General features: G+C 40.7%; 2 protein-coding genes across 3 annotated transcripts in view; one reads left to right on the top strand and one right to left on the bottom strand.

The window, feature by feature from the left end:
• LOC116974315 (septin-11-like) overlaps positions 1-10,221 on the bottom strand; it is a 30,953-nt gene extending 20,732 nt beyond the window's left edge. The window contains exons 1-2 of one of the 2 annotated variants that reach the window (XM_033022648.1): positions 10,105-10,221; positions 4,422-4,536 (exon numbers count right to left, since the gene is read on the bottom strand). In XM_033022648.1, the coding sequence (XP_032878539.1) occupies positions 4,422-4,536; positions 10,105-10,134 (145 nt within the window). In that variant the 5' untranslated portion in view covers positions 10,135-10,221. The remainder of the gene's footprint in view (positions 1-4,421; positions 4,537-10,104) is intronic. The other variant, XM_033022649.1, reaches the window with a different exon arrangement.
• A 269-nt stretch (positions 10,222-10,490) lies between these two features.
• sowahc (sosondowah ankyrin repeat domain family member C) lies at positions 10,491-15,434 on the top strand. The gene has a single exon (XM_033022647.1). The coding sequence runs from the start codon at positions 10,677-10,679 to the stop codon at positions 12,672-12,674; it is 1,998 nt and encodes a 665-aa protein (XP_032878538.1). The 5' UTR covers positions 10,491-10,676; the 3' UTR covers positions 12,675-15,434.
• Positions 15,435-19,874: the final 4,440 nt, after the last annotated feature.

A 19,874-nucleotide genomic window follows, 5' to 3' on the forward strand; every position in this document is an offset into this window, starting at 1 on the left:
CGAATAAAACTGATTGATTGATTGATATAAATTGAGTCCCCAAGATAATGCCACTAATTCTATGATAATAAAATTTGAAGTTATGCTCCTATCACATAAAACATTTTCAATCCCATGCAGTTAAAATGGAAATTCACTTATTTAGTCCATCGTATATAGACCTCTTTTCAAACTTACAATCCAACATAACCCAAATCTTTGCTCCACTGAATTCAAGACACAGTGTTTAGACAGTGCCCTCCATAATGCTTGGGACAAAGACCCATTTTTTATTTATTTGTCTCTGTATTCCACAATTTGAGATTTGTAATAGAAAAAAAATCACATGTGGTTAAAGCGCACATTGTCAGATTTGATTAAAGGGTTTTTTTTTAAAATACATTTCTGTTTCACCATGAAGAAATTACAGGTGTGTTTATACATATATCCCCCCCCATTTCAGAACACTGTAATGTTTGGGACATATGGCTTCACAGGCATTTGTAATTGCTCGGGTATGTTTAATTGCCTCCTTAATGCAGGTATAAGAGAGCTCTCAGCACCTAGTCTTTCCATCACCTTTGGAAACTTTTATTGCTGTTTATCAACATGAGGAACAAAGTCAAAGAAGCCATTGTGAGACTGAGAAACAATACTAAAACTGTTAGTGACATCAGCCAAACCTTAGGCTTACCAAAATCAACTGTTTGGAACATCATTTAGAAGAGAGCACTGGTGAGCTTACTAATCGCAAAGGGACTGGCAGGCCAAGGAAGACCTCCACAGCTGATGACAGAAGAATTATCTCTATAATAAAGGTAAACCCCCAAACCTGTCCAACAGATCAGTAACATTCATCAGGAGTCAGGTGTGGATTTATCAATGAGCACTGTCCGCAGAAGACATCATGAACAGAAATACAGAGGCTACACTGCAAGCTGCAAACCACTGGTTAGCCACAAAAATAGGATGGCCAGGTTACAGTTTGCCAAGAAGTACTTAAAAGAGCAACCAGTTCGGGAAAAAGGTCTTGTGGACAGATGAGACGAAGATTAATTTACATCAGAGTGATGGCAAGAGCAAATTATAGAGGTGAGAAGGAACTGCCCAAGATCCAAAGCACACCACTTTATCTGTGAAACACGGTGGTGGGGGTGTTATGGCCTGGGCATGTATGGCTGCTGAAGGTACTGGCGCACTTATCTTCATTGATGATACAACTGCTGATGGTAGTAACATAATGAATTCTGAAGTGTATAGACACATCCTATCTGCTCAAGTTCAAACAAATGGTTGAAAACTCAATGGCTGGCAGTTCATTTTACAGTAAGACAATGATCCCAAACATGGTAAATTCTTGAGTGGACAAGTCAATCACCCGATCTGAACCCAATTGAGCATGCCTTTTACATGCTGAAGAGAAAACGGAAGAGAACTAGCCCCCAAAACAAGCATAAGCTAAAGATGGCTGTAATACAGGCCTGTGGTGATACAGAGCATACAGAAGATACCCAGCAACTGGTGATGTCCATAAATCGCAGACTTCAAGCAGTCATGCATGCAAAGGATATGCCACAAAATACTAAACATGACTACTTTCAGTTACATGACATTGCTGTATCCCAAACATTATGGTGCCCTGAAATGGGGGGACTACGTATAAACACTGCTGTAATTTCTACATAGTGAAACCAAAATGTATAAAAATACCCTTTATTAAAATCTGACAATGTGCACTTTAACCACATATGATTTTTTTCTGTTACAAATCTCAAATTGTGGAGTACAGAGGCAAATAAATAATTGATGGGTCTTTGTCCCAAACATTATGGAGGGCACTGGATATATGCAGCATACAACCAACATCATAGCTAATTCTCCCAATTGCCATCATTATCCCCAACTGAAATGCTCGCCTTTCGAAATCTTGCCCGTGCACACTGCATCTGTCCTGATGCAGTCTCAACCGAAAATATCAAGTATCCTTTTACGACGTGTGCTGCTTGATAACTCAAGAGTTCTTCCAGCATTTTTGTTGCAGATTAGGTGGCACAATGGCACAGCGGTAGAGTTGCAGCCTTCCAGCAGCAGAAACCTAGGTTCTACCCTGACTGCGTATGCTTGTCTGTACGGAGTTTGTACGTTCTCCCCGTGACCTGAGTAGGTGTTCTCCAGGAGCTCTGGTTTCCTCCCACACTCCAAAGGCATATAGTTTTGTAGGCTAATTGGCTTGGTATAATTGTAAATTATCCTGTGTGAGTAGGATAGTATAAGTGTGCGGGGATCCTTGGTCGGCTTGGACTCGGTGGGCCGAAGGGCCCGTTTCAGCACTGTATCTCTAAACTAAACTAAATTCCAGTATCTGCAGTTTCTATGGCTTCATCTGCCTTATCTCTTTGCCCTGTCCAAATTGGAACTTGATTGCTGATTGTGGACAATGAGAATGCATGTGAACTGCAATTAAATGATATGACAAAATTAAACCAATGAGCTCTATTTGAGTGAATGCACTGTTGTCAATCCAACAGAGTTCATCATAACTCCTTCAGGTAAACAATTAACAACCAGTATTCCTTAAATAAATCATCCAAATAGATTCAGAAATCTTGTGAACATGGAGCTCAATCTTAGTTTGATCCTAGTCTGCTACCGATCATATGTATGCTCTCTCACAGAGGAAAAGAGGTAGGAAATTCAGCAATTTACTTCCCTTTATCTGGTCCCTTGAGTTGTGTTCACATCACCAAGCCCGCAGATTAAAATAAGGATCAAAGCGAGACATGATTGGGCTTTGATACCATTATTCTCTACTTCAGACAGGATTAGGAACTCTGCCCAATACAATCTTCCTGCTATTTATAGTTTACCTTCTATACAGAAAAACAATACGCTGAAAATCAAATGAAGTTGTGGAAACAATGAGATTTAGAATTTTGTCACATCAGCTATTCTATTTTAATATTACAAATATTTATAAGAAAACCTCTTAATACACATGAACATTAAACTTCCTTCTGACAGCAACTTTATTTTTTGGATCAGATTTATTATTGTTGTGTCTCCGAAGGCACAGTAAAAAGCTTTGTCTTGCATCCAATCTAATCAGATCTGATCTATCATACATAAATACAATCGTCAAACTCATGTACAAAGGGGAAGATAGAGTGCAGGATATAGTTCTCAGCATTATAGTTCATCTGTCCCACAGACAAATCCAATGTCTTCAAAGGGGTAGAGGTGAACCAAACAGTACACTAGCTTGTGGAAGAACCAAACAGAAACTTGATAACAGAGGGGAAGATGCTGTTCCTAAGTCTGGAAGTGCACGCTTTAAAGTATCGGTACCTTTTGCCAGACGGGAGTAGGGAGAAGGAGGAATAATGGGATGGGACAAGTCTTTGATTATGCGGATTGCTTTACTGAGGTAATGTGAAGTGCGGATGGTCTGTTAGGAAATATGGTCTGTGTAATGGACTGGGCTACATCTACAATGTTCTGCAAATTCTTGCTGTCTTGGGCAGAGCTGTTCCCAAAATAAGATGTGGAGCAACCTCACAATATGCTTTCGATGGCATATCTGTGGAGGTTTGTAAGAGTCACTGGAGACATGCCACATTTCCTCAGGAAGTTGAGGCGCTGGTGTGACTTCGTGGCTATCACATCAATGTGGTTAATCCACAACATATCATTGGCAATATTAACGGCAGGGACCTTGAAACACTCAACAGTTTCCACTCACACCACAACTTATACAGATTGGGGCATCCACTCAAATCTTCTTTCAAGCTTCGAAAATTAGCTCCTTCATCTTGCTGACAATGACGGAGAGGTTATTGTCCTGACACTGTCACTAAGTTCTCTATATCCATGGTGCAAGGTTTAATAAATAATCATATTTATTGGTTCTTGCAGCCCTTCTGTTTAGAGTCCAAGTTTCATCCTAATACCACTGACAATGAGATAGGAGTGCTTTCGGGGAGAAAGATGGGGAAAAGGGACTGCACAGGGGAGAGGTGAGTAGAGGGAAAAAGAGTAGCATGGAGATAAAGCATGCTGGGGGGTATGAAGAGAAAGAGGAAAACAGAGGTAAGGTCCTGTTGCGGTTTTTAATGAGATCATGACTGATCAGTGTATCAGCCCAATTTGCCCACTTTCACTCCATTTTCATGGAAGTTCTTGCTGATTGATCAATCATGAAAACTTCATTGACTCTACAATGACAGTAATTTTGACAAAGAACTATATTTTCATACGTTCAATTATATATTTTTATGAAAAAGTGATTTATTTATAAAACTGCTTAGTCAAGTTTTTTTTGTCTCCTTGTTCTGGATTATTTAACACAAAAAGTAGCAATTCTGCATATCCTCAATCAAACCGATTACTTTACTGACCACCCTTCAACCAAATTAAATTAGAATACAAAATGATCAAGTACTTACCAACACAAAGAATATTAAAGCCAAATCCCTGGGAGGTAGATTTGTTTACTAGTTGATCTGGTAAACTGTCAAATCCTACATGGCCTGACAAGGAAAGTGGCCGGACACTTTCACTCTGCAAAAGTAACAAAATTCACAAAGATAAATCTAAATTAAAATATTCTCAGCTTCTACTAATTTAATCAACATTCACAGTAATGAAAGTGTACACTTTAATATTAGAAGCATTTTTATTGCAGATTAAGCTTCCCTAACATTACCCATATTTGAAAGAATGTGTACAATCGAGACTAAAAATTTGCATTGAACCCCATGCAAATTGCCACTGACCAATCTTGCCAGCGTAATTTGAAATATAGGATCACCTTGAAGGTGGCAATCTACAACATTTCCGCCACCTTCATCATGATCCCACCATTCTCCAACATTTCTGCCACCTTCAGTGTGATCCCACCACAAGTCACATCTTCCATTCCCACCCCTTTCCACCTTCTAGAGATCATTCCGGTCAGCAATTCCTTTGTTCATTCATCCCTTCCCAACCAGATCACCCTCTCCCCAGGTACTTTCCCCTGCAACCACAGGAGAAATAACACCAGTCCCTACACCTCCTCCCTCACATCCATCCAGGGACTCCAGTAGTCATTCCAGGTGAGACAGGGGTTCACTGGCACATCCTATTGAATTTAGTGTTACCGATGTTGTCCAACTATCACTCGCCAAACTTTGTCCTGCTCTTCCTCTCTTCCAGTTTTCTACTCGCCCCAACAACAGTCTGAAGAAGGGTCCCAACCCTAAATATCACCTATCCATGTTCTCCAAGGATGCTGCTGACCGGCTGAGTTACTCTGGCACTGTGTGTTATTTTGTAGACCAGTATCTGCAGTGCCTCCTATCTACTGAAGTATAGATTTTGGAGCAGAATTAGGAAATATTAATCATAAGTGAAGTCTGATGCAAAGACAACTCACAAAAAAACAAACTGTTATGGATATTCTTAAAACAATTAGGAAATTATGTAGAGCTCTCTGGTTGCCTGACATAAGAATCAGAGGGGCAATCCACACACAGCACATCATCTTCTGTTTCATTTGGGAAGTGTTTTACCAACATTTTTTTGTTGAATACGAGTTATTGAGATTGATATATTAAAAAAAAAAGAGAATTTTGTATTGATGGACATGCCATCTCCTCAGGGGAGTTTTAAAGCAAAATTCCAAACTGCCTGGAGGAAAAGAGTAGAGAGAAAGGAAATGTATGTATGTACATTCTGTATTCAACCCATTTCTTTTTGAAGATTTTGTACATAACTATTCATTTTCGATGTGCTGTGTGTGGATTGTCCCCCTGTTTCTTATGTCAGGCAACCAGAGAGCTCTACGTAATTTCCTAATTGTTTTAAGAATATCCATAAGTTTGTTTCTTGCGTTGTCTTTGCAACAGACCACTTATGATTAATGTTTCCTAATTCTGCTCCCAAATCTATACTTCAGTAGATAGTATGTAATTTGTCTTACTTTTTACAATGAGCAAAGAGAATTTGATAAATGGAATATGTCACCTTTGTGCAAAAGATGATGAAAATTGAAAAAAAAGTGCAAGTGTTGGAAATTTGAAATAAAAACAGAAAATGAAGGAAAAAATCAGCAGGTCAGTCTGGATCTGCGGAAAGAACTTAGTATAGTAACTTCCCAAGATGGGAAGAAACATCAGAGAGTTGTGGACGCCACAGGAGATCCTTCTTCCCTGTGACTATCAAACTTGACAACTCCTCCCCCTTCTGTCGTGGGGTAGACTGAGACTGAATCCTCCCCTCCCCAATCTTTGCACATCCCCCAAGCCTTTTCACTCATCAATTAATTTTCATGTTTCTTGTATTTTGTGTTTTTATGACTGTTGCCAGATCAATTTCCCTCCTGGGATAAATAAAGTTCTATTGCCATATGCAGCTTTGGTCTGGAAACTAGCTTGTAAATATTAGACACACAAGAGAATGCGGATGCTGCAATCTAGAGCAAAAAATAAAGTTCATTTCACGGTGCCTCAAGAAAGCTGCCAACATAATCAAGGACAATTTACATCCCGGTCATTCACTCTTGTCCCCTCGGGCAGAAGATACAAAAGCTTGAAAGCACATCCTTCCAGATTCTGGAACAGCTCCTTCCCGTCTGTTATCAGACTACTGAACAGAGTTCTTAAATGTTATACATGTATTTCTAATTTCCCAATCTTTATTGTAATCCTTGCTTTTTTTTTTTAAACCTGCAGTTTTCTGTAGCTGTAACGCTCTTCTACAGTCTTGTTTATTTTTCCCTTTGCACTGTTGTACTTGTGTACAGTTCAAATGTTTGTACTCACGTATGCTATGATTTGACTGGATAACAAGTAAAACAAAAATTGTCACTGTATTTTGTTACATGTGACAATACTAATCTAAACCAATTAATGGCAAGGTTGGCGACCTGTCCAGTTGGTCAGATGTTTACATGTAGGATAAGAAAAAATGAGCAAAATGATATAGAAATAGAAAATGGAAGATACTGGGAAAATGTAACAGATCAGACAGCATCAGTGGAACTGCATTTGCAGTTCCTTATGTCTCAGATAAAGTTATTATGGCTGTCTAATCTAATATTTGGACATGTCCAGTAAGCCAAACTATGCACAGTAGAAAAGAGAAAGGCAATAAAAGGAGACAGGATGAGTGTGTTATCTAAAGTATGATAAATCAGTACCAAGTTCGGAGGGCTGCAACATTCCCAGATGGAAGATGCTGTTCCTCGAGCTTGTACCAGTACTCAAAGTGCAGGCCGGAGACCATCTCATTCTTATCCCTATGTCTCTGGTCTGCATTTTGAGTATTGATATAACCTCGAGGAACAGCATCTTCCATCTGGGAATGTTGCAGCCCTCCGAACTTGGTACTGATTTAACATACTTTAGATAACTCACTCATCCCATCACCTTTTATTGCCTTTCTCTTTTCCAATTGGAATCTCTCAAGTTCAAGATTGAGTGCAGGTGCTCCACAAACAATCACAAATCGGTGCTTGGTTTCTTCAGAAGAGACCACACTGTAAATACTGAATGCAATATAAATAAGAAGATGTGCCAGTGAATTGCTGCTTCACCTGGAAAGATTGTTTGGACCTCTGATGGTGGGAAAGGAAAAGGAGTGAGCGCAGTTGTTGCTCATCCTGATGCTACAGGGAATAGCAAGCAGACAAGACAGCGAAATAGATAGGAAAGAGAGGACCTTCATGAAACTCCAAGAAGAAATAGGTGTCTGATGGTGGAATCTCGTAGCTGGCAGAAACTAGAAATGCTTTATAGGCCAAAGTTAGACACAAAAAGTTAGAACTGTAACTGCCTATTGCACTTTATCTGCTTATTTATGTGTATATTGAACTGGACTATTCTGTATTTTTGCTTACAATATTTTGTTGTGCTGCAGCAAGCAAGAATTTCATTGTCCTATCTGGGACACATGACAATAAACTCTCTTGACAAAAAGCTGGAGTAATTCAGCGGGTCAGACAGCATCTCCGGAGAAAAGGAATATGTGATGTTTCGGGTCGATACCCTTCTTCAAACTGAGAGTCAGAAGAAAGGGAAACGAGAGATATAGATGGTGATATAGAACAAAAGATATGTAAAAAAGTAACAATGATAAAGGAAACCGACCAATGTTAGCTGTTAGGCAAGGTGAAAACGAGTTACAGACAATGAAACTCACCAGGACGACATTGACAATGGCTAGGGTGGGGGAGGGACGGAGAGAGGGAATGCAAGGGTTACTTGAAGTTAGATAAATCAATATTCATACCATTGTGTTGTAAGCTACACAAACAAAATATGAGGTGCTGTTCCTCCAATTTGCACTGGATCACACTATGATAGTGGAGCAGGCCCCGGAAAAAAAGGTCAATATGGGAATAGGAAATGGAGTTAAAGTGTTTGGCAACCAGGAGATCAGGTAAGCCCAAGCGGACTGAGCGAAGGTGTTCAGTGAAACGATCGCCCAGTCTAGGTTTGTTCTCGCAGATGGATAAGAGACTGCACTCTGAACAACAGATACAGTAGATGAGGTTGGAGGAGATGCAAGAGAACCTCTGCCTAACCCAAAAGGACTGTTGGGGTCCCTGGACAGAGTCGAGGGAGGAGGTATAGAGACATGTTGCATCTCTTGGGGTAGCAGGGGAAGGTACCTGAGGAGGCAGTGGCTTGGGCAAGAAGAGATGAGTTAAACAGTTAGTTAGGCCAAATTTGGAGTATTGTATGCAGGTCTGGCCACTCCATTACAGGAAGAAGAGGAGGCTTTAGAAAGAGTGCAGAGGTTTATCAGAATGATGCCTGAATTAGAGGGTATTAGCTACAGGGAGGTTGGACAAATTTGGATTGTTTTCTCTGGAACACCATAGGTTGAGTGGAGTATGGAAGTATATAAAAGGATGAGGTAAATATAGGTAGACAGTCAGAACATATTTCCCAGGATGGAAATATCAAATACTAGAAAGCATAGCTTTAAAGCGAGATGTGCGGGACAAGTTGTTTTATATAGGTGGCGATTGCCTGGAACACACTGCCAGGGTTGGTGGTGTAGGCAGATACAATTATGGCATGTGGGGAAAAAAGAGTGGAAAATTAATTGGACATCAATTTACAATATGTTCATTTGTACTTATTTGGTCAATAGCAACAGTCAAAATAAGTTTAAGAAATATGCATGTAACATTATTTTGAATGCCTTTCTTTTGAAGCCGGGCAAGATTTTATTTCTGGCGAATGCAACGTCACATCCTGGCAAGAACTGGAGAAACTTGCAAAACAAGTTTCACTGACTGGAACAAAGAATCCATGGGAACAAATTTGATTTAAGTATTGACATGCAACAGTACACCACAATGTTTGGGCCGAACGTGATGCTGAGTTATACTGATCTCATCTGTACATGATCCATAGTCCCGCGCACTTCCATGTGCCAATCTAAAAGCCTCTTAAACGCCCCTGATTTGCCTTGGTGAAGGGTTGTATTGAAAGTAACCTTTAACATTTTGTGAAAGATGGACAAGAGACGGGATCCACGACTTGCTGTAGTCAGTATTTTATCCAAATGGGACAGCGAGCCAAGCCTTATCCCCGCCCCTAGTGCAATCCACATTCCAGACTATCACCGCCGCCTCACCCAGCAATCGCCGCACACAAAACTTGTCAGGAAGTCTACATACCGGTTAATTAACGGGCAAATTATATTTTTGACACTCAAATGTTGCAAGTGCGCCCACGGAAGAAAATCTCAAGCAAGAAATCAGTGCAAATCCGCGACCTCAGAGGGTTTGATTCGCTGGGGAAAACTTCCAGTTACACCCTGGCCTCGAATTCCTTTCTAAGACCGAAGAATGCGCTGTGTAGGGTTACTGAAACTGTTAAAACTCCGTCCCCCCAGCCCTCTCCGCAGCGGACAATCAACTTATTTTACAATCGCGCACAAGTAGGGACATACACGGAGCAGCTACTCCCATCAAACTGCCCCGGGGCGGGCGGGCGGCAACGTCCAGTCGCGGTGACCTTTTGGTTATATCTCTTTGTTGTTTTTTTTAAGTACATAACACGACACTCGGAAAACGGCTGGAAGCAAGCGAGATGAGAGGACGGGGTGTGCGGAGGGACGGGATCCGCTTACCATCTGCCGGGTGATTTCAGCCGAAGCCATTGCTGGTGAGAGCGGAGCCCGGAGCGCGCGCCGTGACGGTTGGAGATTGGAACGCGCGAGATCCCCGCTCCCGCAGCTTGAGAGGCACAATGCGGGGCGCACCCAACCGCCGGAGGGGGGGTGGTGCGGAGGGAGGCAACCATCAAATCTAAATACCAACAACTTCAAACGACCTCATCTGAGTGTATTAAAAAAATCACAATAATGGTGCAATGACTACTATTCTGGGCAAACGGCTGGTCTTTGCATTGCACTTCTCTTCTCCCTTCTCTCTTCCCTCCTCCTCCCCCCCTTGTCTCTGTGGTTGCTCCTCGATGGGCCGGGCAGGCGGGTGGCGTGGGACCGGAAGTGATTGGTTGCTAGGGGAGGGGCGGGGAAGGGAGGAGAGGAGATGAGATGAGATGGGATGAGAAGGGGAGGTCTGCGCACCCAGCCGGGAAACAGACGTAAAAATAAAGGGAGAGGCGGGCGCAATGATGTCCTTTGCCTTCACCGTCTGTTGAAGAAACGCCTCGCTAAGATTAAAGCGAGGGCGCTCGCAAATGGCAACGGAGTTTAGTTGTAAAGCCGTGTGGCAGTTCCTTTCGGAGAAAGGAGGGAAAGTGGAGAGCACGGAGCTGCTGGAACATTTCAGAGATTGTTTGAACGACCCCAAGACAAGGGAAACGGCTCGAGGGCAGTTCAAAGAGTTTGTGAACAAAGTGGGGTTGGTGGTCCAAGAAGATGGGGTGAAGTACATACGCCTGAAGAAGAAATACCGGGGCAAGACGGACTGGTCTGAAGCGTCTGCCAGTGATAGGGGTCATGGAAGTAAAGAGGATGGCGGGGGAATGGAAAATGGTGACAGGCAACGTGCAGTAATCGGCTTCCAGTCAGCCGCACAATCGCCACAACCAGGCTCGGGCGATGGGGTGTCGATAGATCCTTCTGCACTACTCTCATCCCCCGAGGTCGAATGCGGCAGGGTGAACAACTCGTGTTCTGAAGAATGCAATGAAAGTAATGGGACTGTACCCGAGGAGCAGAGGAGTATTCAACAAGATGGGCGAATACCATGGCACGCCCATACTAATGACTCTCCCAAACACTATATTTCATCAAGTAACAATTCAATCGTGTCAAATATAAACACAGAAGGGGGGAATCATATTCAAGTGGACATTAACCATGTCGCAAAATCGGAGAACGTATCTCTTCCATTAAGTGCCGATTTGGACGAAAGCTTGCCAAATCCAGATTTCAGTCAAACTGTTCCAAGTGCAAAAGATGGTGCAGATCTGCTCGCTGACGCCTATAATTTACTGAATATTTCAAAACCTGACACTGATGGAAACGATACAGTAACCTGGAAATTGCCCGAATGCCCTGCAAAACAGACGCTGGAATCTAAAGGACTGGAAAACGTGGATTCCAGCGTGCATGACACAAAATCAAAGAATCATAGTGTAAGATTATCTGCATTACACTGCAATTTTCCACCCACCCAAGTCAAGACGAGCCCCGATATTAATACCAGAAGACCTTCCCGAAAACGTTTACAGCGCAGTCTGGCGGTAAATCGGTCAAGCAGTGTGTGTGATGAAGGAAACACGGGTGAAAATCCAACCGATGTATCTGGTGTTAACAGTGAAAGCTTAAATACACCGAGATCGAGCAGGAAGAATTTTAGGGAAATGATGATCAGCGGTTCACCCCAACTAAGGCACAGCGTCGTTTATGGTAACCCCGTCGTGGCTTTCCCAAATATCAAACAAGGAGATTCGGGATTCGGAAGAAACGATGTTGACTCCTCTTCTTTGACTTCTGCAAAACTGGACGATGAAGATAGTGGACCGGTAACACTTGATCCCTTGGAACACGAGTGGATGTTACATGCCTCCGAAGGCAAGTGGGATAGTATCGAGGCGCTTTTGATAGCCGATCCTAGTCTCATCACTTGGAAAGATTTTGTAACAGGTTTTACGTGCATTCATTGGGCAGCAAAACATGGTAAACCAGAATTGCTGGCAATGCTGGTCAATTACGCAAGAAAACATAACATTCCGATCAATATCAATGTTCGATCTGGTGGCGGTTACACTCCACTGCATTTGGCTGCCATGCATGGACATACAGAGGTAGTGAAACTGCTGTCTGGTGCATATGATGCAGATGTAGATATTAGGGACTACAGTGGGAAAAAGGCATGGCAATACATGGGCCAAAACATCGCTGAAGAATTGGGGAATCTTATCGGTGCATCTACGAGTTCTGACTCTGAAAACGCACTGCGGAATGGAAATGGGCGTTGGAGACTATCGAAAGTTTTCCCCGCCAATTTGACATACAAATTGACTAGTGCCCCTGAAGAAGAGGTTTATTGTGATGGCACAGCTGCAAAAGCAGTCAACTGGAAATCCACAACTAATAAAATGAAATTTAATAGAATAAGGTTTAAAACACAGATTATTCATTCTGTACCCTCACTTCGAGGACAAAATGATCAAAGAGATCCCAAAAGTGCATTGAAACTTAGACCCAAATCGACTATTTTTGGATAAAAAAATTTGAAGCAAAAAAAAACAAAAATTCCACAAAGGATCAAATAATGATTAGACAAATGATTTTCTTTTAACTATATTACACTTCTGATATGGTTATTAATCAATTGTCTATTTGAATCTCTTCACCCTAGGGAAAATATTTTTGATATTATGGGTGCCTTCCAATAACTTATTGCTTATCATTTCCAAATGTGGGCTGCATGCTGCAAGTAACACTGGTAATTGCACTTGTTTTGTTGAGTTGAGATCCATATTTGTTGGAGAAGTTGTCTTCTTTAAGTCATTGTACAGTGTTTGGAAACATAATCACCATGTTAAAAATAACAGGAGACCATTAAAATGGAACAGGAAAAAACCCAGTATATTTTTTATAGAACGATGAGGCCAATATAAATGTCACAGTAATAGAATGGAGTTTATGTATGGTAAATATATTGGTGGCCGGCTTCATTGGTTAGAGGCCCCGAGTCATGTCACAGTGCTTGTGTCAAATTATGTGAATGTAATTCTGAAGCACATTGAAATAATTTGAGTAATTTTTTAAAATGTAGTATTTCATTTTAGAAATGCTGCCTTAATTTAGTCAATAAGGTACTTCTTGAATGCTGCAAGTTTTCTAGCCTAAAGGGCAGCTGCTGCTGCTTTTGAATGTACTCATGATGGTGAGTTACTTTGGGTTAAATACTTGGTGTAATTCTAATATGTAGGGAGGGAGTATTTTAAACTAAGGTCACACTAAATGTTACTATATAGGATTTGTAAATCTAAAACCTCTAATCATTCTTAGGTTATGAAATAGGACATTTCAACCACTTTTGTTATGATTAAATTTAAGGTAAGATATTGCGAGAACTCTTAGTAGGCTTTACATTCTAATAATTTTAGATAGAAACATGATTTGTTGTAACTCATTTGAATGCTGCCAATAAATTGAACTCGTAGCCACCCCTAATGCAGCTGTTGGAAAATCGTGTCGAAGGCATGTATGTTGTGGAACTGAATTTGGCTCAATCGGTCCTGTTCATACTGCCTTGAAAATATCAGCAATGCATTTTCAAAACAAATGCTGTTTGAATAAGTGGCACATTAATTTCAGGCTTACGAGAATTAAGAGATGTGTGCACAGGTTGTGTTAAAGGAAATAAGTAAATGTTTTCAAATACATCGCAGTTTGTCTTGATAACTATTAACTGTTGAAAATTGAAAGTTTGTAATCGCTAATGGCTAATGTTTAATTAGTTTCTTCAGATTTATTGCAAGTCATTAGTTTTCTTTATGCAGTTTAAAATTAACTTGTTTTATAAATCTATTCATTTAAAAATCAAACATTCCTCGTGCAGAGGAAATTTCGGTTGAATGTAACAAAGTCTGATTTGTGAATATTTCCACAAAGTTAGAAAATGTCCAAAAGCATTGTTTTTAACTTATTGTTTATCTCTAAAAGACCCATTGGACTTAAGATCACTATCAAATTAATTAAAATATTGAGCATTATGGCCATTGAAGCATATGTTATAACTCAACTGCATTCCATGAAGCACTGAACAAAGCTCTTTGATTAAGAAAATTAATGTATTTTTATACGTCACACACTTAAATATTTCAAATGTTTCAATGGGTGTTGAAATTATTTTCAGATCAAATTTCTTACTTTTTTTAGTCTGGTAATCTTGGCATTTATGTTTTAACTCATGGTTAAAAAACTTGGTTCCACTCAACTTATTTTATCTTTATTGACTACATATACATTTCCCACAAAATATGGTGAATAATTTTAAATAATCTCAAATGAATACCATTGATTCTGAGTTGACACTACCAAATTAAACTCTATTTGTTGTAAACTGGCAATTTTATTCTTAGAACCATAAAATGGCTGATCTGAAAAAAATTGCAAATCAATACCGTTGCAGCATAAGATAGCTTGTAATGTTAGTGACTTTGCCTGGGAAGAGCAGATTGAACTATATTCTACACCATTTTGGCATTTATTATGATGAGAATTTGAATCCTGATTAATGTGAGGAAAGAAAAATCTTTCCAGATGCTATTCATGATAAATACAACATTCACTTTAGAAAGATATATTATTTGATGGCCAAGAAGGAAGCTAGATTATTCACTGGCATTTCAGGGCGTAGAGACCCATTCAGACCAGGAGCAGCAGCAAATGACACCATTTGTTAAGTGAAGCAGAAGGAGGAAGAAAGGCCAACAGAGGAATCTGGCTATGACTAGATGTTGAGAGACCAGAATCTGTAACAAGCAAGCTGTTGTGGGATCAGTATTTTTTGGTATCATCCTCGCAGCCATATGTTACTGATAGCATGGATCCAGCATGTTACGAGGACCAGGCCAATCTTGAACCACTACATTCCATATTGGTACATATGCAAAGCTTATAATAATATAGATTTATAAAATTTACATGTTTTTAAAAAGGAAAGACTTGACATTTTAATAATTTATGCCACAAAATAAGTGATAATCTGATACTCGGAAAGCAACAATGTAGCTAGACTATGATAATGGTACTACAACATATTTCTTTGTTTTTTTACTTCCGTGGATGCTATGTTATTTTTGTGTTTGGAAACGATTTGATGACTTGATTGCATTTTGTTTACTTTTGCATTCAAAACACAACGACACTTTCTATTTGTAAACCTAACTGCACATATCAATGAATCATCTCTTTTGAGTTAAAATATGCTTTGTTACTAATTGTTGCTGTTTTATGTCATTAAACATTGGTACGAAAAACATAATTACGTGTATATCATGATTGACATGAAGTACATTAATTTGAGGACCCGGTAATACATTAAATTGCCACTGGTAGATAATTTGAATCCGTGCTGGGTTGGAATTATCCTGCATGTTGCATATCAAGGCAGAGGGAAGCCATTCAGTCCTTTGGTTATCAACAGAGAGATTATTATCTTTTATTTCCTGCAATTTATTCTTTCTCACGTGCTGATCATCTTCCTTTTAATTCATTGCCACTTATAAAAAGCATGGATAAAATACAGTCCCATTTAACCTACCAACTTGTGCAAGGTAATCAGAAAATGAAGGCGAAATCAAAGGAAGAATGTGCAAACTTTGCATACAGAGCATCTGACGCCAGGATCAAATCCAAGTTCCTGGACTGAGGCAACGTCTCTATCTACTACATCACTCTTTGTTATAACACTAGGAAAGACACAATATGCCGGAGGTATTCAGCGGGTCAGATAGCATCCCAGGAAATCTTGTATAGGTGATGTTTCAGGTTAGGACCCTGGGGAACATGGATAGATGATGTTTCAGGTCACCTATTGGGACCTGATAGGTGACCTGAAATATCACCTATCCATATTCTCCAGAGATGCTGCCAGACCTACATAGTTATTCCAGCACTTTGTCTTTCCTTGGTAAACCAATATCTGCAGTTCCTTGTTTCTACTTGTTATAATAGTAACCTTGCTTATTGCAGATCAGTAACTGGACTCACATTTTTACCTCAACAGTACAAAACTAGACAATTCGGCATTCTCTTTCAATGCAGGCATATTATTAAATGGTGTGAGGAATGGAAATCTTTACATCCGCGCAGTAGACCGTAGAATGCATGACTGCAGAAAGCAATTCAGTGCCAATTAAATTTGCCAAGATGAGACACTTTTCTTAAACAAAAGCCTAATGGATTCAATTTTTGTTTAACAATGCCTCATTATGGCAAACGTAACGGTCTGTAAATTTGCTTTTGTTCTGTTACAGTTTTAGTATATTTGCTGACACTAGGGCGGTGCAGCCGTAGAGTTGCTGCCATACAGTGCCAGAGACCCTGGATCGAATCTGACTATGGGTGTTGTCTGTATGGAGCCAGTATGTTTGCCTTGTGACCACGTGGGTTTTTTCCAGGTCAGGTTTCTTCCCACATTCCAAAGACATGCAGGTTTGTCGATTAATTAGCTTCTGTAATTGTCCCTAATGTTTAGGATAGAACTAGTGTACAGATGATCGATGGTTGGCGTGTACTCGGTGGGTTGAAGGGCCTGTTTCCACGCTGTATCTCTAAACTAAACTGAGCTAAAATAAGACCTTCAAGTAAATTTATTTCCTTTACTTGTCTGATCTAGTTGTGTTGTTTATAAGGAATGTTCTGAAATTGGCCAGGGTTAGTAGAAAGAGGCATGTTGGAACTAACTTCAGTGCTACCATGGCACCATTTAATAAAGGGCAAATCTGCGAAGTTAGAAATGTATCATCTTCCATTTACAATCAAATCAGACATGTTGTCTCTAAGTATGCCGTTTGAAGCAGCCAGCTTGATCCTGCTTGATACTCAGTGTTGGTAATACTAATGATATTTTTAAAGAAAAAGGTCATGAAGAAATGTAAACAAATATTTGTACTCATAATTTTTAAAAAATGCAGATCAAAGAATATAACCATTTCATTCACACTTCAAACCCAAGCATTGAAAATCCGATCATGTTTTTGGATGTTATTAATGGAGACACTCTCCAAAAACTTGCAGCATGGAAATATAAGTAGTAGAGCTTATTATGTCATATGTTTATTTATTTATAATTTGTATTTCATCTTTTATTAGTTGAGGATAAGCTTTATATTCTATTTAATGATCGGGCACCAGGATGGTACTTTCAAAAGAGGCTTCAAATCCATGTTTTTATTCCTTTCTTCAAAAACAGCATTCTTTATGCCTATTGTGTTGTTTCCTTTGATGACCCACTGATATTGATTACTGCCTGTGCATTATAGAACAAGATTTAGGTTTATTACTGTCATGTACTGAGGCAATTACTCTGGATATTCACACGAGTTATGGCCACTCCTTGCTATAGAACATTGATTCAGTTTGGGTTTCAATTCATTTGTTAAAGAGTGTATACATAACAATAGAAGACAGCAACCTATTGTCCCTTTTACAGTCAGTCAATTAGGGATGTAAAAGACAAACAATTTTGCTGATTTGAGAAAATTACAATCTCCTATTGATTGTGCATGTATCAAATGCCCTTTATTTTATTTGATCCAAATGCCCTTTATTTTAGATGTTTTTTTTCTATTATTTCTTTCCATAGACATAATTCAGTTGAAACTGTCATTGGCTTTGTCACCAAGTGCCTGCGTAGGAAAGAACTGCTGACGCTAGTTTAAATCGGAGGTAGACACAAAATGCAGGAGTAACTCAGCGGGACAGGCAGCATCTCTGGAGTGATGGGTGATGGGTGATGGGTGATGTTTCGGGACAAGACCCTTCTTCAGACTGATCGAAGTGCCTGGTATAGTTGGTAAAATTAGATATTTTGCAAAGCAGGTGGAAAATGTATGATATAGAAAATGCAAACAATGAAAATGAATTACAGCAAGGGAATAATATTGATTGATTATATATAGGATTGAAATGTATTTTACCAGAGCGAAAACTGTTATCGCAGTTATTCCTGTTTATATCCAGAGATAACTGAATTAATGATATTTGGGGAGCTTGTCTAGAATTTGATTTAATGTTATGTTTGACAGGTTTGACAGATTCCATTTTCGTTCTGATAAACATTCCAGCCAACTATATCACAGCATTATCTGTGACCAAAATTACAGCGCCCGTAGTTTGTACAAACACTAAACACTAAATACCAAGCTACTTCCAATGAAAGGTCACGTTGAAGAATCCAGTCTGTTCGAGGTGGATTTTACAAAAGTTTTTAAATGGGGATGTTTGAAGTAAGGTCTCGACCAGAAACGTCATCAATTTACTTTTCTCCAGAGATTCTGAGTTACTCCAGCATTTTGTGTATGTCTTTATTGTAAACCAGCATCTGCAGTTCCTTCCGACACATGTTGGAAACCTAATAATTTTTTTAAACATTGAAATAGTTTTTCATATTTTCTTTTTTCTCATTGTATTTCTTCCATAATAAGTCATTTATTAGATTTCATGCTATGGAACGCACTTTTGGTGAATGTAGTTGGGATTTGCTTTGCTTTGGCTCATCGGTGCCCTCCAAGTTGTCTCCTTTCCAGAGAAATGCAGAGCCATGTTTATCCTCAAAACCACCTGATTTCCAGCTAAGGAGGTCGTCGTGCATGACATTGAGCATCTTCACCTTGTCTGGTGTGTACAAATGCATTCATTCACTGTATCAAAACAAAAGAAATAGACGAGTTTATCAAAGCAAACTCTGCATTCTGATGGGGAGGAGGGGGAGGAGATGGGGAGAGGGGTGAGGAGAGGGAGATGGAGAGGGGTGAGGAGAAGGGAGAGAGGTGTGAGGAGAGAGGGGGGGAAGGAAGGGTGGAGGTGGGGGAGAGATTGGGGAGAGGGAGGGGAGGAGAGTGGGGGAAGGGAGGGGGAGGAAAGCGGGGAGGGGGAGAGGGGTAGGGGTGGGAGAGATGGGGAGTGGATGTGAGTGGTGGGGGAGGGGTGGAGAGGGGATGGTAAATGGGGATAGGGGGAGGGGGAGAGATGGGTTGGGAGGTGGAAGGAGGAGGGGGAGGTAGAGGGGTGAGGAGAATAGGGAATGGGGGAGAGAGGAGAGATGGGGGGAGGGGAGGAGAGCGGGGAGGGTGAATAGGGAGACTGGGAGAGTTGGGTAGAGAAGGGGGGTGAGGGGGGTAGAGAAGGAGGGGGAGAGGAGAGGGCTGAGGAGAGGAGGATGAGGTGGAGGGGGGCAGAGTGGGGGAGGGAGGAGATGGTGGTAGAGGTGGGGGGAGAAGGGAGGGGAGAGGGGGGCAGGTGGAGAGTGATTCGAGGGGGGGAGAGAGGAGATGGAGGGAGTGGGGGGAGAGAGACGGTGGGAAAGAAGTGGGGAGAGGGAAGGGGAGGGGAGAGAGTAGAGGGAGGGGAGAGAGAGTAGAGGGGGGAGAGGAGAGGGGGAGGGAGGAGAGGGGAGGGAGAGAGAAGAAGAAGGGGAGAAGTGGAGGGGGAGAAGGGGATGGAGGAGAGGGGAGGGTGGGGAGGATAGGAGGTGGGTGGTGAGGGAGGGGGGGTAGGACAACTTGCTCTATTTGATCTTATTTGATCATGCACGCCAGACCACGTGCACGCTAGACCACGTGAAGGTTCCAATCTCCCACCCCTGTCCCATTGTGATGTCATATAGATAAATGAGATCCATTGTGATTGGACATCTGAGATGGCACGGTGACTCGTGCATTTAATTTTTTTTTAATGTTTTTTACTAA

This window comes from Amblyraja radiata, chromosome 6 (assembly GCF_010909765.2).
Source record: "Amblyraja radiata isolate CabotCenter1 chromosome 6, sAmbRad1.1.pri, whole genome shotgun sequence".
In the NCBI taxonomy this organism is placed as follows: Eukaryota; Metazoa; Chordata; class Chondrichthyes; order Rajiformes; family Rajidae; genus Amblyraja; species Amblyraja radiata.

Coding starts and splice junctions, on each gene's coding strand:
- sowahc (XM_033022647.1), top strand. CDS start 10,677: ATGGCAACGGAGTTTAGTTGTAAAGCCGTGTGGCAGTTCCTTTCGGAG.